General features: G+C 39.2%; 1 protein-coding gene across 3 annotated transcripts in view; it reads left to right on the top strand.

The window, feature by feature from the left end:
- Nucleotides 1-22,841, top strand: part of DOK6 (docking protein 6) — a 280,839-nt gene that overhangs the window by 191,090 nt on the left and 66,908 nt on the right. For all 3 annotated transcript variants that reach the window (XR_012659151.1, XR_012659150.1, XM_075084596.1), the window contains exon 6: nt 6,588-6,726. Coding sequence is in view for 1 of the 3 variants with exons in the window: in XM_075084596.1 (XP_074940697.1) it covers nt 6,588-6,726 (139 nt within the window). In the remaining 2 variants the exon portion in view is untranslated. The remainder of the gene's footprint in view (nt 1-6,587; nt 6,727-22,841) is intronic.

The raw sequence follows: 22,841 nt of genomic DNA, 5'->3' as shown, positions 1-22,841 counted from the left end.
TGTATATTCTTACCAGTAAACAACCGTCATTAAGGGCGACAGGCAGATGCCTCATGTATTGGATAATTTTCATTGTTTGCTTCTCAGATCATAAAATTGCCAGGATACCTGTTTGAAACTTCGGATAAAACTCTGCACTGCTGACAGCAAAGCATGGCAATCTAACTCATTATTCAGGCAGGGTTTGAGTAACAGGCCACACTCAGAAGATGTAGAGAGTCTGTGTCTGCTTCTTCTGGATATTGCCCTTTATATTGTTGCTGTGCTTCATGCTGACAATCTTCATTTCCCTTTCACAGATTTTTCATAGGACATTGTCCTTGCTTTCACCAACTTTGTCCCAACTTTAGGTCTTTCTAACCACATTTGCTGTCAAAATCCTATACCTGAATTAATTACACTTTGTGCATGTTTCCTGTTGAGTTCTCTCTGTTTCACCCATAGATCTTTTCTAGGTCCCATACATATCCTAGTGATGTAGTTATAATATTTCTAATTGATTTCCCCACCAAATGTATCCATTTTTTTGCCTGCTTTGTTGTCAGCTAGGATTCTTATCAACATTTTCTTATTTCTTCCTCTGTTTTTCTATCCTTTCAACACAGAATTTTACTTACAATTTTATAAAAACATGTATAGTTTATTTTACAGTTGTTTTGATAAGCGTTCCTCGGTATAAATGGAAGTTTTTGTCTAAATATGCCCAGCCACAAAGGGTTTATTTGCTTTCCTTGCTTTTTTTAATTTTCTCAGAAAAGAACAACACTGGGAGGAAGCAAGCTAGGATGTACTGAAGGCTGGAATGAGCAAAGAATTTGGACCCTCAGGGAATCTTTGCATTCATTTCTTAGTGAGGTCTACTGGTTAGCTAACCTGTCTTTAGTGTATGCTATGTGTAACGTCCACACAAAGAACAAAAAGAATTTCTGTCAAAATGGCTTAGCTCAAGTTGAGATAACAACAGACAAGGAAAGAACAAAAGTTAGATATCCACAAGAGAGATAGTGTTTGTGTGTCTCCTCTGATAATCTAATTAAATTGCAGGCAAAATTGCAAGTTTCCAACACTTTTTAGAAAAACAAAGCTGTAGCAACACAAGAAATAAGTGTCTCAGTTCAGAGTTAGATATTACATACCAACTAGTTCTTTCCTGACTGACAGCCATGGCTTCAAGGCTTGAAAGGAAGGCCATCTTTTATTGACCACTCATCTTGTGATAGTTACAGGTCAGGTCCATATGTAGCACCTTGTTCAGCATACAGGAAATAAGAACTACTTCATTTCTGAGTGACTAACTACTAACTTCATTTCTGGGCCTTGAAAGTGTCTGAGTAAACAGCTTTTTCACATTAAGTGCAGACCATGCAACAGCAATTATGTCCAGTTTGGTAATGGTAACTTTTAGCACTCTTATTACTGGACAATACCTATTCATGATCTGTTCTCATTTGAAAATTTAAAGTCCATTTTTACTTTAAGAACTAGAAATGCTAAACTAGGGTAGTAGTTAATTATTATGTATTAGCTATTAGTAGCTATAGTAATCAGTTATTAATAGTAAAAGTTTTTTATTGTATTTTTTCAGTGCCTATTTGAGAATGTTGACCAATTTTTTAGTCATTTTTATGTAGCTTTATACACTGTTGAGTAATAAATTTACAAATCAGCCATTACTTCTTCAGTGTTAAATTATTCATGGATTAAAAGAAATCATATGAATCCATTAAAAATTAGATTTAGATATATGAAGAACTAAACATTTTCTAGTTACAACTTTCACTTATCCTTTATTTTAAAGCAAGGACTTATAGCAAATGATGCTTCTGGGCATCTCAATTTTCAGACAACCTTCATTATTGTGGAAATGCATTTTACCTTTGTTGTGGTTTAACCCAAACCAAAATGAGGACAACCCTTTATCAAAACAGTGAAATGAGACTGAGATGTCAAATTCTTCTCCTTTCATGCAGTTGCTGAATACTGCACTGTTAAACTTTTTAAATATTTCAAGCGTGGCATGAGAGCATGAACCTCTATTTGGGGGAAAAAAAACCACCATATGCAAATGGCGGTCAAATCAAGTCCACAAAGTTTCCTTTTTGAAGGGAATTCTACAAGCTTAATATACAGTATAGATTCTGCTCTAAAAGATTAAATTTACTGTAGTGAGCAGAGGCAGTGGAAAAACACTGTGAGTTTAGGAAATCATGAAAAAAAAACTGGCAGTACTGGTGGGAAAATCTTTTGGGCTTCAACAGAAGCCCTGTCTTTGAATAAAGGCAAGAACTTTCCCTGTTGATCTCTGAATCCAGTGTATCCTGGGCCACAAGCTTAGACCTCACCTCCTAACTAACAATGATGGCTGTGAAAAGTAGTGGAGGTATTTTAATAAGTAAAAAATTTACAGTGATTTGTAATGCTTTATCTACTGGTTTCATTATCTGCGCAGTTACCCTGTAATAATACAGAAAAAATACACTTTCCTATTTCAGTCAAAGCACTTCATATATTTTAATGTATTGAATCCTTAAATATCCTAAAGCATAGGTTAATGCCATTCCTGTTGTAAAAGTTAGAAAACACAGAAATAGAAAAACTAACATCAGCATTTGTCAAGCAACCAGACTGGTAAGGCTTTCATCAAAAATTGAAGATTACAAGATCAGTGAAATTTTTTGACAGTGAAGGTCATACTGAGTTGGTTGGGCTGCAGTGCATAACCGTGGGAGCATCAGGAAAAGAAGAGGCCCACACCTTTATTCTGTCTTTTCTTTAAAGTGATTCCAGGAAATGTAAAAGTTATGAAGAATTTATTAAATTGACATAAAATTATAGTCAAGTTTTTGTTTATTTAGCATCAAAAATGAAAATTATTTTGCAGGAAAGCAATATTGATGTAAGTAATAATTATGACAAGTTTTGATCTATGCTTTGGAAAAGGTCATTTTTCATTTTAAAAGGTTGGTAGAAAACAGAGTTTTTCTAAAGTTTTTGAGAAAAGTTGCAAGCAGCAATTTTTTGATTGATTTAAAAATATAATTCATAGTAACCAGAAATGGATGCAACTAAACAACCGTGTGTGCTTTGAGCACAGAGAAATTTAAATTTACCCACAGTTACTTGACTTTCAGTCATAATAAAACAACATATTAATAAGGCCAAACCTGAAACTGTAGCTTTAAATGGACAGTTATCTGCCTTCGGGTAGAAGTTGTAGAGAAAACAGTTTATTTGTTCTGCTGACTATGTTTTGATGGTAAATAGAACAAGATGTGCGTTTCAGCTCATGGGCTTGTCCGTTTCTGTTGGCCAGATAAGTAAAGGTCCTCTGGTTTTTCTGCAAAACTCTTAAGCTTGGGAGAGCACATTTAGTTCTTTCCTTGTCCCCATCTCCATCATGCTTCGCAGTGCTTCTATTTTAGTTTGTGCTTCCTTGTTCTAGAAAGGCAGAAACTAACCCTAAAATATGCCGTTGCTCTAGGTGTTGTAACTAGAATAGAATAGAACAGAAACTAGAGAAGACTAGACTAGAATAGAGGAATAGAATAGAAGAATAAAATAATAGAATAGAACGTCTAAACTCAGACTTTTATCTGAGTAAAGCAATAAAATCCTGAGGAGCTGAACAGGAAAACTTCACTATGGCAAAGGGATTCATCTCCTTGGGAGAGAGATTACTAATAAGTTTAGATGGAAGAAAGTAAGTTTTATTCTAACAATTTTTGCTTTTACAGAGACATGCCTGTTATACATGCCCATTGCTTCATTCTTGGGGCCTTTAAGTCCTGTTTAACTTCAAAGCCAGTTAGGGGAATTCAGCACTTTAAAAAATGATGCCTATAATTCTCCACCACCTCCAGTTTTGAGTGGCTGCATGCATATCATCCATCGTTAGCCAGGGAACCCACAGTCTGGACACAGGGAGGCTGCCATCAATGGCTTTCCGACATTGGCGTGACACGTCCGCCACGGTCACCCTTGCGCTTGGCAAGCAGGGCCCTGCAGTGCTGTCCCGTGTGGTGGCCGAGGTGCTGGGGCAGAGCCACAGCGCACACCACTACCTCCACCCGGGGCTCACGGAGACAGTACAGACCCCGGTCTGATTGGCAGCGGTGGTGCCTAGGTTTTGCTCTCTTAAAACAAGCAGCTTAACTTCTGAATCTTAATCACGCCCTGTTGCCTGCTTCCTTGGTTTTATCCCTGTAGGATTTTTTATCCTCTGAAACCAACAAAAAGATGATATTTTCCTTCAGTTTCTGAAACCTCGTCATTTTTTCCAGACTTTCCATTTCATGCTGTTTGGATTTTATTAAGATCTCTTTACACAAAAGCAGAATACCAGCTATATGATGCCCTGAGGGATCTGAAATGCTGTTGCCATAATGTTGCAAAACTCTGGAGACATTTTATTTCTACCAGAAGCTCTTTGGAGAATTGTGGCTAAGGATATAAAATACCTTAAATGTTTACATCAGGGATCTTGATCTCTGTTGGAATTTAATACAAAAGCCTTCCTTTTTTAATCTGTTAATTGGCACACCACATTAATACTGATCAAATAATACCTGTCTACAAAGTGGATTGTATTTTCTTTACTTCTTGGGATGGGGAAGACTATTTTTATTATAAAATCATGGATAATATTGTCTTGGCTTTGGCTGGGATAGAGTTAATTTTCTTCCTAGTAGCTGGTATAGTGCTGTGTTTTGGATTTAGTATGAGAATAATGTTGATAACTCACTGATGTTTTAGTGGTTGCTAAGTAGTGCTTATGCTAGTCAAGGACTTTTTCAGCTTCCCATGCTCTGCTGGGAGCACAAGAAGCTGGGAGGGGACACAGCTGATCCAACCGGGCCAAAGGGATATTCCATACCATGTGATGTTGTGCTCAGTATATAAATTGGGGAGAGTTGGCTGAGGGGCAGCAATCAATGCTCAGGGACTGACTGGGCATTGGTTGGTGAGTGGTTGCATCACTTGATTTTCCTGGGTTTTGTTTCTCTCGTGTTGTATTCCTTTCCATCACATTAGTAGGTAGTAGTAATTATTATTATTATTACTTTGTTTCAATTATTTTATTTAAAATTTTTATTTATTTAAATCTTATTTCAATTGTTAAACTGTTCTTATCTCAACCAACGAGCTTTCTTACTTTTGCTCTTCAGATTCTCTTCCCCATCCCACCAGGGCGGGGTGGGAAGGGAAAGCAAGCAGCTGTGTGGCGCGTGGTTGCTGACTGGGGCTAAATCATGACAAATATCCATATGGATAATATCATGAATCATCAATTCTTAAGACTACATCTTTCTTTTAAATGCTTGAATTGATGACTACTAAGTATTTTCACCAGGTATTTTCCAGAGCCAACTCTGTTTGATCTGTCTCTGCCTCAAACACTTTTCTGGTAGAATGTTAGGCTACTTGGGACATATTTTTCTAAAGTGCTTTGTAATTCTTAGGCTTTATGGGGCCATGTATGAAAGTGTTGGGATATTTAAAAAAAAAAAAAAGATGTCCTTTAATAGAATGTAAACAACCAAAACGTTAAAGCAATCTGGTATTTTAAGGCAAGTCAAAATCCTTCTATGGTAATTTTCTATTACAGACAACTGAAAATCTTTACATGAAGTATCAGACCAAATAAAAGGGATTTTTTAATTCAATATCTAAAATTGCAAGAATAATTCTATAAAAATACAGAAATCAGACACCGATAATGTGATGGAACTGCTAATATAAATATGTTTAATTGCATCACTGTTTAACACAGTATATATCCTTGAAGTAACAGTGACTCAGTAATCTAACATTGTTGTCTACTCACATTTTCTATGTTTCCCAGCCCTCTTTGTCTTTGCATTTACTCTATACCACTCTTCTTTCTCAGAATAATGCCACAGCAATATCACAGATAAAGACAATAGCAGTTGTTCTCTCAAAAGAAGAAAGTAAATTTTATTTCTGGGTTTTTTTTCTCTATTTAATCTTCTTAATACTACAGAAATACTATTCCTATTGTCAAAGAGACTGAATAGCTTTTGTAATTGTCAGGATAGCTTTAGATGCTGCCTCACATAAATGTACTAACAGAGACAATTATAATTTAACCCTCCTTAATGCTGCCTTTCAATACAGCTTCTTTGTAGTGATCAGCCATAATAGCATTTTTAATTGGTCAGCATCTTCTTAAAATGTCAAATTTTCAAAATCATGTTGTGCTATGTAGTTCTGGCATCAATTGGTTAAGAGAATTAAGTTTAGCTCCCATTTACCAATACAGACGTTTGAAACAATGCCATAAATAGCTGACTGTATTACCTCCAGTCTTTATTCTACGATAAGACTTCTTTTTCACTATCCAGAGGATGATTAAATCTGAATTTAAAGGTTATGTTCATGAAGTTCTGCACATCTCTTGGACTATGTCTCTCTTCAGTGGTAAAAATAACTGCGGATATTCAGAATCCCAGAGTTTAACTACAAAAGTTGGCATTTTCTACTGCAAGGTGTGCACTTTTTATAATAGTTAGATAAAAATTACACAGTACTCATTTTTTTCCTTCCATTCTGCTTAAATCTCACTGCAGGATGTGTGACACAGGAGAAGGGCTGTTCACCTTTCAGACACGAGAAGGGGAAATGATATATCAGAAAGTCCATTCTGCAACGCTGGCAATAGCAGAGCAACATGAAAGATTAATGATGGAGATGGAGCAGAAGGCACGGGTAAGGTCCCTTCACCAAAATCTTTAAACTTTTAAAAATTGGTAATGAACAAAAGAAGTACAGAGTAATGGCAGCCCATGGATTCAGCTGTAATGATGGTATTAGCTGTGTGGCTAAGACAAAACAGACTTTCAGATTTATATATTTTCATGATCAGGGATTTTCAACGTGTGCTATACGATGATCTGTTGTTGGTGTCTTTTTGGAATGGAGGATAAGATTAAATGTGAGATCCATTATTACTTTCTCAAAAATTGTGGCTCTGTTACTCTAAAATTAAGCCTTTAGCTGAAGCCAGCACTGAGCTGACTGTTGATGAATAAGTGTTATTTGCTCCTCATTGCACAGGTGGAAAAAAAAAGTCCAATATAAACACTCCTAGGTGACAACAGATGTGTTCTGTTTTTCTTAACTACTTTCCCTACACTATAATAAGTACCAATGCAATGTGAGTTAAAAAAGAGATATTTCTTAATTTTATGTTCAGAATTTCTAGTTTGCACAAGTTATCTTTAAGTGACTACTGAAGAGTTTGGAGTTTTTTAAGACAGAAGGAAAAATAAGTGTTCACTGTATGCTTAGAAGTAGAGATGGTCTTAAATGATCATTCTGGAAAGCTAACTTTCAACCGTGGTTTGAAGCTACCTTCAGAAAGATATGGGGAGCCCAGAGAACCTGGTCTTCAGGTTTTTCTTCTCAGATGACCAAGATTCTCCACTTAGCTTTGTCCCTAGAAAGAGATTTGAGGGTAATTGCAGCATTTCCAGTGGCTTTCCCTTCCATCCTTCCTTGTCATGTTTACATGACTCGTGATCCTCTCCCCACACACTCCATCACTGTCAAAATATCTTTCTGAGAGAAAGGCTCTTGCAAAGGGCAACTCAGGACCCCAGTGTTCAACTCCTCCTCCTAATGACTCCCCAGGTAAGTTTTCCTTCCTCTATTTACTGAAAAATAAATTTAAAAAATACTTAGATTTCCACATCAAAAGTCTGTTATGTTGAATGCTCCCCTCAGACTCTGCATATTTCTAAATAAGATCTGAGTTGGGAAGCCATAGAAAGTGGCTTTTTGGGGGGGGTTATGAAGAAAGGTGGATAAGCGTTTCAATAAAATTAGACAAAACAGGAGCATTTTCACAGTAGTTGAGATACATGAACTTTGGATAGAAAAAGGAAGAAGAGGATAACTCACAATCGAGATTAAAATAAGGTTAGGGACACAGGAGCAATTGCTGGAAAGTCCAAAACAAGATGAAAGAGTAAATGGAAGGGCCTTTGAAGTACTGGAAATGCTAGCAGAAAACAACTGCATTCTGCTGGGCAGGAAGTGATTGAATAGTGCTCCAAAATCAGGAAAAAGCACCATTATAAATATGTTAGCTTTTAAAGTGTCTACACTGGCAAGAGAAATTAGAGCATCTTCATGCTGCTGTAATAAGTGGTTAGACCAGGATTATACAGGATTTTCCTTTCATGGAGCCACCACTTTCAGGTCTTCCACCTATCAGTTAGCAGCTTTGCTGCTTAGCAAAGCTGTTTACATTCTGCCATCAGATTACTTCCTTAAAACCTCTTTTATGAAGGCTGTGGCCATACAGTATGTAATATCAAACTCTGAGAGCAGGCTAAGAAATAGAAATGACTCATCAGCCATGCAGTGTATTATGTACTTGGCTCCTGGATGAGGCTGCGTTGTAATCTGCAGAGGGAGATTGGTAGAGGCCTGCTGTAGGCTGCATAGAAGTTGTGGGCTATGCAAAAGAGGATGAAAAATCTGTTTATTTTGTACTTCAACTAGTAAGCTAATGTTGGTTTAGTTTTGTAAGCTCTGCTGCTCCTGACTGATGGGGTGCTGAACATTTATCATCTGTGTGGTCATCTGTGTCATCTGCAGCATTTGAGTTGTATTCATATTAGAAACAAAATCTGAAGATATTAAATAGACTAAGTGTCATGGTTTAACCCAAGCCAGCAACTAAGCCCCACACAGCTGCTCGCTCACTCTCCCCTCAATGGGATGGGGGAGAGAATCTGAAGAGTAAAAGTGAGAAAACTCATGGGTTGAGATAAGAACAATTTAATAATTGAAATAAAATAAAATAGGAAGAAGAAGAAGAAGAAAAAGATGATACAAAGCAAGTGATGCACAATGCAGTTGCTCACCATTCACTCACCTATGTCCAGTCAGTCCCTAGGCAGCAGCTTCCCAGCCAGCTTTCTGCTAGCTTGTGTACTGAGCATGACGTCATTTGGTATGGAATGCCCATTTGGCCAGTTTGGATCAGCTCTCCTGGCTGTGTCCCCTGCCAGCTTCTTGTGCATTTGGCATTACCCACTAAGTGCACCCAGGTCCTTGAGCAAAAAGAATCCCACATACAGGTTTGCCTTTACCCAAAGCAGGAATAACCCAGACTGTCCCCCCAGCATATTTTTTATGTGCACTACAGGGACTCTATCCCCTTCAACAGTACATAGAAGTTCTGACTGAGCAGGGCCAGCCCAATTGGCAGATCCCCTAGCATTGACTAACCAGGTGGCTTTGCCTAAACATGTATCGCAATGTTTGAATGTCTCACCACCCATTCCTCTCAGTGTAGTCTTTAAGAGTCTGTTGTATTGTTAGATTTTCCCAGAGGCTGGTGCATCACAGGGGATGTGATACACCCACTCAATGCCATGCTCTTTGGCCCAGGTGTCTATGAGGTTATTTTGGAAATGAGTCCCGTTCTCTGACTCAGTTCTCTCTGGGGTGCCATATCGCCCTAACACTTGTTTTTCCAGGCCCAGGATAGTGTTCCGGGCAGTGGTGTGGGGGACAGGATATGTTTCCAGCCAGCCAGCAGTTGCTTCCACAATTGTAAGCACATGTCGCTTGCCTTGGTGGGTTTGTGGGAGTGTGATATAGTCAATCTGCCAGGCCTCCCGTATTTATATTTCAGCCATCATCCTCCACACCACAGAGGCTTTAACCACTTGGCTTGCTTGATTGCAGTGCTCGTTTCACATTCGTGGATAGCCTGTGCAATAGCATCCACGGTCAAGTCACCCCTCAGTCACGAGCCCACCTGTATGTTGCATCTCTCCCTTGATGGCCTGAGGTGTCATGGGCCCACCGAGCTAGAAACAGTTCACCCTTATGTTGCCAGTCCAGATCCACCTCAGCCACTTCAATCTTGGCAGCCTGATCTACCTGCTGGTTGTTCTGATGTGCTTCAGTGGCCCGACTCTTGGGGACGTGAGCATCCACATAACGTACCTTTACACGCACATTGTATTCCTTGGCAGCAATATCTTGCCACAATGTGGCGGCCAAATGGGTTTGCCTCTGCGCTGCCAGTTGCTTTGCTTCCACTGCTGTAGCCAGCCCTAACAGGGCATTTGCCACCATCCATGAGTAAGTATAGAGATAGAGCACTGGCCACTTTTCCCGTTCAGCGATGTCTAAGGCCAGCTGGGTGGCCTTTACTTCTTCAAACTGACTCAATTCACTTCTCCTTCAGCAGTTTCTGCTACTTGTCGTATAGGACTCCATACAGCAGCCTTCCATCTCCGACGCTTTCCCACAAGGCGGCAGGACCCATCAGTGAACAGGGCATACTGCTTTTCATCTTCTGGCAGTTTGTTGTAGAGTGGGGCTTCTTCAGCACGTGTCACCTCCTCCTCTGGTGATAATCTAAAATCTTTGCCTTCTGGCCAATCCATAATCACTTCCAAGATTCCTGGGCGACTGGGGTTTCCTACTCGAGCCCGCTGGGTGATCAGTGCAACCCATTTACTCCACGTAGCATCAGTTGCATGGTGTGTGGAGGGGACGTTCCCTCTGAACATCCAGCCCAGCACTGGCAGTCGGGGTGCCAGGAGCAACTGTGCCTCAGTACCAACCACTTCTGAAGCAGCTGGGACCCCTTCATATGCTGCCAATATCTCTTTTTCGGTTGGAGTATAGCGGGCTTCGGACCCTCTGTATCCCCGACTCCAAAACCCCAGGGGTCGACCTTGAGTCTCCCCTGGCGCTTTCTGCCAGAGGCTCCAGGTAGGGCCATTCTCCCCGGCCGTGGTGTAAAGCACAATTTTTACATCTTGTCCTGCCCAGACTGGCCCAAGGGCTACTGCATGAACTATCTCCTGTTTAATCTGTTCAAAGGCTTGTCGTTGCTCAGGTTCCCATGTGAAATCATTCTTCTTCTGGGTCACTTGATAGAGAGGGCTCACGATCAGACTGTAATTTGGAATATGCATTCTCCAAAAACCCACAATGCCTAAGAAAGCTTGTGTTTCCTTTTTGCTAGTTGGTGGACACATGGCCATTTTATTCCTGCAACCTGTATCTCCTGTGTGGGTCCCTTGACCTTACCTTGTTTTATGGCAAAACTGGCCTTCAGAAGGATTTGGACTATTTTCTTCCCTTTCTCAAAAATTTCTTCCACTGTGTTGCCCCACACAATGATCAATTTATTGTAGGTGTTTGGGAGCTCCACCCTGTTCCAGTACAGTCTGAATCAGTCCATGGCAAATGGTAGGGCTGTGTTTCCACCCCTGGGGCAGTCGATTCCAGGGGTACTGGACGCCCCTCCATGTGAAAGCAAACTGTGGCCTGCACTCTGCTGCCAGAGGGATTGAGAAGAACGCATTAGCAATATCAGTCATGGCATACCACCTGGCTGCCTTTGACTCCAGTTTGTGTTGAAGTTCTAGCATGTCTGGCATGGCAGCACTCAGTGGTAGAGTGACTTTGTTCAGGTCACGATAGTCTACTGTTAGTCTCCACTCTCCATTAGACTTCTGCACTGGCCATAGGGGTGCAATATTGCTGCCGGTGCACTGTTGTGGTAGCAATTGGCACCGCTTTTTTTTTTTTGACCGTCAGCAACTCCACAACAGAAGTGTCCTTTGAGAGACCAGACAAGGTGGAGAGCTATTTCATTTCTTCCATCTCCAAGGCAGATATACCAAAAGCCCACCAGTACCCCTTTGGGTCCTTGAAATACCCTCTTCTGAGGTAGTCTATGCCAAGGATGTACGGAGCCTCTGGGCCAGTCACAATGGAGTGCTTCGGGCACTCATTCCCAGACTCACTTTGGCTTCCCTACCTTCTAGTTCTAGGCTACTGTCTCCATTATCCCAGCATCAGAGCAGCCAGGTGACAATGTGTTCTCCTGGACAATGGCTGAAATTTTTTCATATATCTCGCAGCTCATTCAGGGATAGGGATCGGGTGGCTACCACCTCATTTATCAGGTCTGCCTCTTCCTCCTCCTCTTCTTGTGATGGCCTTGCTTTTTCATCACCCCTTACTAAATAAGCTGACTTTCATTTCCAAGATTTCTTCCTGTGTATAGGGGTGACTAATACCGGCACGGGTTGGTTCTCGGATTCAGCTTCAGTTCCTGACTCTGGGACTGGAGTAGCCGCAGTGCTGGTCACCAAGCTTGGAGTGGCCACAGTGCCTGTTGCACTCCAACAGGCGTTGGAGTAGCTCAGTACCTGTCATTTTGTTGTCAGATCCAGAGACCTTCTCTTCGCCTTAAAGATACTGAATAGTGTTGAACAGGACTCGGTAGGCATGGGCCAGGCCCCAGCACGTTGCAGTGATTTGTGTCTCTGTGGAACTGCCAGGGTGACGGCATCCTTTTTCCAAATATTTAACTGATTTTTTAGGATTCTGCACTTGTTTAGGGGTGAAGTTCCAAAATATTGGAGGTGCCCAATACCTGTCCTAGGTACTTGCCCATGCTATCCTACACAGCTTGCCACTCATTACTGTCCAGCCTTGGGGTAGATCTCTGGGTGGTATTCTTAAGTAGTTGTTTAACTTTAAACAGACCTGAAGCACATTCAGGAGACACAGCAATAGGAACATGCTAGTTTGAACATCCCAAGGATATTCAAGGTTCTCAAGAGCTATTGCAACTAGCCTAGAAGAGAAAGGGAATGTGAAGGAAGGTGTCTCCCCCATAAATTGGCTTTCAAAGGAGAAAAGCCATAAAGTGTAATTACTAATAATTTCCAAGAGATGGCTCCCAAAATATAGCGATGTCACAATGCTGAGTACAAATACCAGATTAGTCGAATGGCCAGTTGTTTGATCATATCATAAACCAGGGTTACAAAGTACAGCAAAACAACAGCCTTAACCCAGCTCCCAGAGGTGACACACAGCACAACAGGGAACATGCACAGCAAGGAAGGTGTTACATAACACAACTCTGAGAACAAACATGACAACTCCAAGAGAAAATTAATCAACATTGTGACCAGCAACAAGCAAACTAACATAATGGATGTTTATAACAAATTTGTTGTAACGTGCTCTGGTCAGATTTGTTGTTATCTCAACCCATCAAACCCCACGTTGGGTGCCAGAAAGGAGACTGTTGTCGTTTAACTCCAGCAGGTGGCTCGGCACCACACAGCCGCTTGCTCACTGCCCCCTCACAGGGATGGGGGAGAGAATCAGAAGAGTACAAGTGAGGAAACTAGTGGGTTGAGATAAGAACAGTTTAATAAATGAAATAAAATAATAATAATAGTAAAATTATTATTATTATAACAATGAAAATAATAGAATATACAAAGCAAGCGATGGACGATGCAATTGCTCGCCACCCACTCACTGATGTCCAGCCAGTCCCCGAGCAGTGGCTTCCCAGCCAGCTTTCTGCTAGTTTATATGCTGAGCATGACATCATGTGGTATGGGATATCCCTTTGGCCAGTTTGGGTCAGCTGTCCTGGCTGTGCCCCCTCCCAGCTTTTTATATCCCCACCCTTCTCAGTTGGTAAAGCATAAGAAGCTGAAAAGTCCTTGATTTAGTGTAAGCACTACTTAGCAACCACTAAAACATCAGTGTGTTATCAACACTATTCTCATAATAGATCCAAAACACAGCACTATACCAGCTACTAGAAAGAAAATTACTCTATCCTAGGCGAAACCAGGACACTAAGTATGAGTTATTTTCCTTTTATCAAGTATAATTGCTTCTGTGATACCTAAATCCAGAAGTTTCACCAAATGCCTATGCATATATTTTCCGTAAGAACTGAAATTGAAATACAAGAAAGAGTGTATTTTTCAATCAGGGATCTAGAGGCCATAAATGTCTTTTAGGTCTTCCCAAAGCTTGACCTTTGATCCTTTGTATCTATAGATCTATACTTGGGGTTTTTTGCTCTTTCCTGACCCCTTCTGTAATGATCAGCTAATGGCTAATAGTATGGAATTAAATCTTCTTTTATTTTTTGGTTAAGGTGAAAATGAAAGAAATTTTGAAAAGTAAAGAAAGCTTAATGGTATATCCATTATTATACAAATCAGAAAAAAGGAATAAATGTAATGGTGATTCCATATTTACTTCTTCCTTCCAATCATTAGAAGTTATATATTAGAAAGCACTCCTGAATATTGTGTCTTCTGTCCTAAATGTTAACATACTTTAAGTAATTAAAACACTGAAGTTTCAGTTGTTTTTCCAGATTATAACAGGTTATATTCTGGTATTATAAAAAGTGAATACAGCTTATATGGAAAATGAAAGTACATTTTTTACTGAAGCAAACTTGATGAAATATATAAAGGTTAGTTCTCATAATGAATATATGAAGTTCATCATCTTACTAATAAAAAAGCAAAAAGACACAAAACACACAAGAAACCAGAAACAAATTCTGGCAGAAGAAAAAAGGTAAAATTAGTTACTACTGCCAGAGATTTGTCAGATAAAGGTATTGCAGGCAGCCACAGGCCACATTTATTCCATTTTTGGAGGTTCCTGCACGCAAAAATGCTGCTTCAGAATACTAAGCAATAAATTTATTTTTATGCTAAGAAATCCATTGCTCAAGCCAAGTAACGTGCTGGATGACTATGTTAATGAGAGAGAGGCATGAGAGGGAAACTATTTCTTCCCATTACCTTTGAAAGGGCATGGACTGGAAGCAAAATTTTTCTGCGGCAGCTAATACAGTACCAAGTCTGCTGCATTGCCATCACAAGCAGGAGAATCCCAGTTAAAGTAGACAGTCATGTGCACACTTTTGTCTTTTGCCCATTTTCCTTTCAAATTATGACACTGGAAGAAGGACCTGAAAGAGAGGATCAATAGTCCCTGGTATAGGTGTGGTTTTGAGTTGGTTATTGGTTTTACTGTGATCAGAGCAGACTGGATTTTATTCAAATACTATGGCAAAGTGTACAGTAATCTAATTTAGCTCAGGTGGTCTTCGTGATTGAGTTTGAAAAGTTAAATTGGCAAAGTGATAGTGTTTTATGCTCACTTTGGGACAATAGTAAATTTGGGCCAATGCAAGCAAGTAAATTGAAATTCTTTTCAGGGAAATTATCATCTGTATTTTCACTTTTTTCAGGCTTTGCTTTTTTAATAGATCAGTGTAATACAGATGACAATTTTCATTTGTGGGTGTTTTCTGAGGGGAATGGTGATATGGGATCATTTTGTTAGTGATTTTACAGTATCGACACCACAAATTAATCAAAATGAACAATGACCTGTTCGTTTACTTCTTCTATTTACAAGATTTTATTTAGTACTGTTGTATTATCTATATGGGAGTGTCACCAACACTGGTTTTATCATCTTAAGAGTCTGCATTCCTACATACCTCTTCTCTTGCACACACCACCACCCCTGTTTGTTTTTAAATATAACATTTAGAAATCTGATTGGATTGGCATTCCTGGAATTAAAAAAAAAAATTAATTACCTGAAGAATAGCATGTATCCCCAGTAACTGTAGTTTAACGTTGAGCATGGAAGATGCGCTTCTGATTGTCTAACAACCAGCTTTTCCACCTGCCCCAGGCTGGTCTGCAAGCTCTTTCCACTTCCCTTCTGTTAGCTCAGGTGTTTATCTGACTCAGGGAGTCAATTCAGTTTGTTGATTTGGCAAAAAAAAACCACTAGCTAAAAGGAAGAGGATTCTGCAGGGTTACTGAGCTGAATGGGTTTATAGAGGCACCAGTGAACAATCAGATCTTCCCCGTTACCCCATCACAAGGAGAAAAGGAAAAAAAATAATTCACCCTCCATAAATGCTGAGTATCCGCCTCTCAATCAGTAGGTGATGTTGGTTTTGGTGATCTTTAAAGAATCTCAGTGAAGATAATTTTCACACACCAGTACAGGCACACAGTTATCCTCAGCAGCACTTGTCTATCTAACCTCTAAAGCAGGATGACAACATGCTTCCTGTCACATGGCATTGGAATTTAAGACTTGATTTTCCTCCTTAATGCCAGCTTTGATCTTCTGCCACTCAGCCTCCTCTGAAAACACTCCTGATGTTACTTCTGCACCCACTGTTGTTCCAGTATATAAAAAGGGGGTTAAGAACTGTAGATTCCTCATGCTATGACTACCCATCTGAGGAAGGCACGCTAAGGAAATAGTCATACCTTTGTAACCTTATAAATCACTTATTTCAAGGGCTAGCAGTGAAAACCTGTTATGTAACCCCAAAATAATAAAAATTTACAATGTGTAAAACAATAATTCTAAATAAGATAGCACTAAAGTTGATGTTAACCAGCTGAAGTTAATCAAACATCAATAAGACTGAAGTATAAATGCCTGAAGAAATTATAATGGTGCAAGTTTCATAGCTTATTATCATAGGAAATATTCTATGACACTTGTTTTTCTTTAGACAGCAGAGCTGTAAAAAAATGTAATTTTAGATTGTGATCCTTTAACATTTACCAGAAGATAAACACGTTTATGGAACACTGCATCAGTATATTTCTCTTCCATTCTCATTATTTACAAGTCTTGTCTCTAATATTCAACTTAATATAAGTGAGTGAGTCATCATGATAGATTTCTGTCATTTGAAAAAGATAATATCAATGAGGTTTGTTCTGGTTTTTTTTTTAAAGTTATTAGGGAAATAATGAATCTGCCAAAGAAGACAAATATCAAGCAGTGGAACTGGGCTTAAGGAGAGGTTGAAGAGGAAGGTGGCTAAGAAATAAGCTTGCAAGTCATTTAATCTTCCTTATCAGGAACAGAATGAGGAGGGTAACAGCATTTCATAGGACGTGTCTGAGGATAAATATAAATGACAGAGTTGTCAGGCGTGGTATTAATAAGAATGTAAATAGAATGAAGCATATCAATGTAAATTGTCTTAGAATCAGAAAAGAAAAAAAACGAACACTGAGGCTGGAGGAAATAATAATAGTTTCAAAGTGAACTTTTAGTTTAGCTTTGCTCTGTGAACAAGTGTGTACCACATATTCCGTCATGTATTTTTACCCTAATCACAACCTAAACACATAATCGTTGAAACATTACAGGATTGAATATCATCAACAAACACATCAAACAATCTAAATTTTCATTTTAAATTGATGGTTTCAGTTTGAAGTATCCTACTTTTGCCAGTGCATCTTCAGAGCTTTGTCTGGTTTATGGTTGTTATTAATGTCTTTGTGCAATGGTATAACTATTATTTTCAACTTGTGAAGTATGGGAAATTCAGAGCAACACTAGTGGAGGCTGCTGACTCAATGATTATGTGAAATATTTAGTTAAAATATTTGTCTTTTGGGCTCCATTTCAGCACTGCAATTTACTTAATATGACAAAGCTCTTTTATGTTGTAATTCTGCCTAAGTGCATTTGGGTAGAGTCAATACCTGGAGGAGAAAATGGAGAAGAAAATTCCAGAGTTCATCCATAGATGATCCCATGTCATGACACATAGGTCTCAGTACATTTTCCAAGTTATTTCCAAGTTATGTATAAGCTCAAGTATTGAGGTTCTGAACAGATACAATCATTCATGAACTCATGCACTTTATGTAAGCTGAAGTATAGCCTCTGTTCAGTTATTCATGCAAATACCTAGCTCAATATTGTTCAGTATTCCCCATCTGAAACTACTGTATGATGTTGCTGTGTAATGTTTGTTTAGGAACTTTATAACCCTGTAAAAAGCCGACTGCTTTATTGCAAAACATAGTCGGTGAATTGTTTACTTGGTTCACACAGGTGTTGTGAAGCTTATTTCGTTTACTGCTTCTAGAGGTCTTTGAAAGTAACAGGTTAAAGCTGAAATAGCCTTGCAGCGCTGCTGGCAGGAGAGGACTTCTAGACAAGTGAAGCTCATCCTTCTTTGTGGTGGAAAATGATAATAGAAAATTGGGAGTGTTCCACTGTAGGATCTATCTATCCACTGGCAAGCCATGACCAGCTGTAAATATTGTCAAGATTAACAACAAAAACAAGAATACTGACTTCTTTTTCCCCCCCCCCTAAGTCAGAATCTGTGTACTTTTAGGTTTGAGTTTTGTAAACCTAGTTCCCGTAAATATCAGTAATTTCCCATAAGGTTCTTGGTTCATTAAGTACATAATGACATTTTTGCTGACTCTCATTTTTCTTTGAGAATTTTTAAAAGAATTTTGTCAGGCTCTTTGTTAGTCGCTGGGCTCAGAAAACTCAGCAGCAGTTGATGATTCCTCCAACTGGAGCTGTTTTATTTCTTAATCTCATTGAAATAAAATATTTTCTTGAATATAGACTTATTTCACTGGCATTTTTTCAGAGACTATTACTCATATCCTATAACAGACATTCAAATACTGCCACAGCATTCAAAAATTATGCGGCAGGTGCCATTCATTTTCTGAAAGAAAATACTTCATCCTGCCATGAAATCTGAACTTCCACGGCCACTGCCTATTCCTTTCTTACCAAGTCAACACCTTTTTTACCCACCTGTTCCTCCATCAGGTGCAGGAGTCTACTGGCTGCTATAAGGTGCCTTGCAGGCAGTGAGAGAATGAGGTGTAAAGCCCTGCTTCTCCAGGGGATGCTGCAGGTGGTGGTTGTTGCTGGGCGTTTGCTGTGTGTTTGAATGAAACCAGTACAGGGAAATTCTTTACTGTGGTAATGAAGGGTCAGCGCAGCTGCTCGTATGCAGTGGGGGAACAGAGTTATTCGTCATGTCAGAAACACTGCGGACAACATAAAGGTTTGTGGAGTGCATAGGTAAGTGCTGTGGGTAGCTGCAAGAGCAGAGCTGGCAAGTTTTTGCGTAAGAGTGTATCAGATATTTTGGTAGTTGGTGACGTAATTTAAATGCCATTTTGCCATTTGAAAGCTATCCACTAGAGCTTGCATTGGAGTTTTGAATGTTTTTGAAGTGGTAATAGTCATGAGGGCGCTCATTCAGAGTGTGGTGGGAAAAATTCATTTCCTCCCTTGCCTGACACAATTTTGAAATCTCTCTTATCCTTAGCCACTAGGCTGAATGATCCTGAATGCAAAAAGTCCCTCTCCTAGGGACTAAAACCCATATACCTCACCATATGGATGCATATCCTGACCTAGAAATTATTCTCATTCTTTCTGGAGTATTTTGTATAATGTTACAATGTTCTTCTAGCTTTCTGTCTATTGTGCTACCTAAAACTCAGATTGAAATCCGCCTTTGTCCTAATATAAAGTAGGAGCTGAATCAAAACTTGCAATAAAAGCTTCACAGGGGTGTCTCATAATGGAGAGAGTACAGTTTATTGTCTGCCAGGAACCTGCTCCATCCTGTGAAGCCATCCTAAAGCTGCATACGTGAATCCTATGTGTCATACAAAAATCCATGTAGCCACCTATCTACATTTCTAGGAACTTTTTAAAGAGCTAGGGACATATTTCTTACAAGTCAGTATTTCAACTTTACAAAATTGCATTTGAATATATGTAGATTTTAATGTTAGTGACATAAGCACATTAGTATTTTTTTTTTCTTTTCATGTACTTTGCAGAATATTGCATGTTTACAGAGCTATCAAAGTAGTTGGAGAGACAATGTCAAGTTGAAATTCATAGTTGTTTCCAGAAAATGCAGAAAGTGAAGAGCCAGAGAACTTTCCCTAAACAAAATTGATTATTTGATTACCAGTCTTATTTGCTAAAAGCCATGGGTGATATGAGTGATAAATTAGGAATGGTTGCTGTAATTATATGGTAGTTGTTGCATGCCTGACTGAACCCTATTTGGCTATTCCCAGCCCTCCTCTTAATTAAACTCTGAAAAGCATTTAATATGGAAGGGAAGTTTTCTTTGGCATTGTGTACATTTAAAACAACTTGCTTGCATAACTGTGCTGGTAGGTTTATGTCATCGAACTCTCTTAACAGAGGAGCCAGTTATGTTGACTTAAATATTACTAGAAAAATAATTCTCAAACCAGTTCTCCAATGGGCTCAATTTATTATTAATCTCATATCTGCTATTTTGAGAAAACTGTTTTTTTGTAAACTAAAGTAACCTATAGAGCTCCTATTATTATTAGCAAAAATAACAGCTGATGAAGCCACCCGATGCTCTCAGGAGACAGGTATTATTATAATAATTATAGTAATGAGTAAACTAAAATGAGGCACATAAAGATTAAGGCCAAATCCAGCTGCATATGAATTGTCCAAGGTCATAGAGCAATCAGCTGTACGCTGGGAACAGCACAGCAACAACAAACCCAATCCTGAATCATAGTCAATTATTTATTCACAGAAGAATTAACTTCTGAAAAAGTTATTTTTCACATGGTTTTCATCAGTCTTTTGAACTACAGCATCATTCTGTGTCTCCTGTCAAGCAAGGCCTTCCTCTGTTTCAGCAACTTTGTATCACCTGAGGGAATAGTTAAGGCTTTGTCTCTGATTGACAAGAAACTTCTTTATCAATGATTTAGAGAGGCACAGTGCTTTTCAGAGAATAGGAGAATTATAAGAAGTAATAATCTGAAAGGGAATCAAAAATTCTCATAATAGTCCTAAAGTTACTCTGTAAATCTCTCCTGTGCTTTTTGTGCTTTGGCTCCTCAGGTGCCTGTTGCTGGGACAAAAATTAGGTGAAGTTTACGCTTTGTCTTCATTTTGCTTTTTTTCTCTGCTACTGTTCCTTTTATTAAGATGACAGATTTTTTAACATGCAAATTATTTATAATCATCTCTCTGGTTATGTTTAGACTGAAGACAACATGTATTTATTAATATCTAAAAAAGCCATATCTGAAATATGGACACTTTTCCAAGAACAAGCTGTCATTTGATATGTATTAATCAAAGCCTGTCCAGATAGGAGTTGTTTATGTTCCTTTTTTCTCTCAGTCTTGGGTTGTTGTTCTTACATTACTGATATCCCATATGATGCCAGCCATGCTAACAGTTTTCATTTATCAGCTGTGCAGGAATCTGGTTCAGGAGAAATGTAAGACAGTAGCAGAGACAATACAGGTGCTGTACTGTTGATTTCACATTATTTCAGTTACTACAGTAGCTATATTATATAAAGATGTGCAGCTAATACAGTAAGCAAAATAATGTCAGGTTAACACGCTGAGTCAGCACATCTCATTAGCTCTCATATTTTCAAACCCATTGACTATAGATCAGAAAAATTGGCATTGGAAGTGACTGCTGGTGGTCAGCTCACCTAATCTTCTGTTCAAATCAGGGATAGCATCAAAACTACATCAAGTTACCCAGAGTCTTATCCAGTCAAGTTTTGAATACCGCCAAGGGTGTAGATTATTGGTACCCATTCCAGTGCTGGGCTGCTTTCACTGGGAAGAATTTTTCCTTAAGCCTGTCTCAAATTTCCCTTGCCACAGTCTGTGACTGTTGCCTCTTGTCCTTTTCACTGCGCATCTCTGTTAACAGTCTTATCTACAAAGTACCTTTAAGAACAGAGAGAAACTGTAGTTAGATTTCTCTTAGCCTTCTCTTTTTCATGCTGAATAAACATCAGACACTTAATCCAGCATCACTGATCATATTCTGCTTTTTAGAGGTTCTCTGCCAGGTTCTCTCCAGTTTGACATTTCTACTGTTACAGCTAAACTTCCAGATGTGGTTTCACAAATGCCAAATTGTAGGGAAATGTGACTTCCCCTGATCTGCTGGCCATGCCTTTGCTAATGCGGTCCAGTATGTGGTTAACTTCCATCACTGCACGTGTACGCTGATCATTTGTGTTATCACCAGGACCTCTAGGTCCTTTTGGCAGAGCTTTTACCTAGCAAGTCAGTACCCAGGCTGTACTCGTGCACTGAGTTGCCCTGACCTAGTTGCAGCATTAACATCTGTCGTTGCTGAGCTTCATAAGGTTTCTGTCTGCCCTTTCTTCTGCTTTGCTGAGGTCCCTCTGAATGGAAGCCCTCCCATCTGAGTCTTTGAATGCTCCCCCTAGCCTGATGTCATCCCCAAATTTGCTAAGGGTGGATTCTGTCCCACTGCCCGTGTTGCTAATGAAGACATTAAAAAGTATTGGAGTACTGACCCATCTAAACTGCAGTAACAGGTTTTTTAAAAAATGTTTCAGTTCTGCAGTATTCAGCAGCAAAGGGCTTGATGAAGATTTTCTATGCAATGGTAGAAGCATACATTGCTCTGTTATTTATGACTGTCTCAGGGTAAAAGCTGCTAGTCTCATCACATATTCAGTCTGTCAGAATCCATTTCCATAAAGGTAGCTGCCAGGCAAGATTCATATGGATTCATATGGCTGGCTGTTAGAAGCAAATCTCGACAGTATCTGTGATTCAAAATCCATTGACAAATCAGCATAGGTTCCTGTTTATAAAATGAAAGAACTTGTGGACCCTTCATTATTCTTAATCGTTTCCATGTAGGACACAGTGGTAAAAGTTGCAATTGCTACTAGCTGAGAGATTTTGTAAAACCATTTGTAAAATGGTGGCAGTTCTGTAACATTTCCCACATATTGTTCAGTGATCACCTTTACACACATTTTGTATTGCATGAAGAAGAAAAGTGATGGAGTTGCAGATTTCCATGGCAACCGATATAATTCTCTTTCCTTTGTTTTGTGAAGCTGGAACTTACAGAGGCAAAGGGTTGTTCTGTTAAATGGCAACCATGGATTTCAAAAGGCTTGAGTTATGCGGCATGTGGTCATGCATCTACAACCCCTACTACGCCAAGCAACTTTTGCCAGTGGAAGAAAAATGACCCGAGTTACTGTCTAAAAATGAAACCAAATGGAGAAAGGTTGCCAGTTGTAGGATTTATTAGGCTGATGCAAGTATGTTGAAAGATACAGCAATTTACAAACACTGCTTTGTTTT

Source organism: Phalacrocorax aristotelis, chromosome 2 (genome assembly GCF_949628215.1).
Source record: "Phalacrocorax aristotelis chromosome 2, bGulAri2.1, whole genome shotgun sequence".
Taxonomy (NCBI): Eukaryota; Metazoa; Chordata; class Aves; order Suliformes; family Phalacrocoracidae; genus Phalacrocorax; species Phalacrocorax aristotelis.
This window is presented reverse-complemented; position numbering and strand designations above follow the sequence as displayed.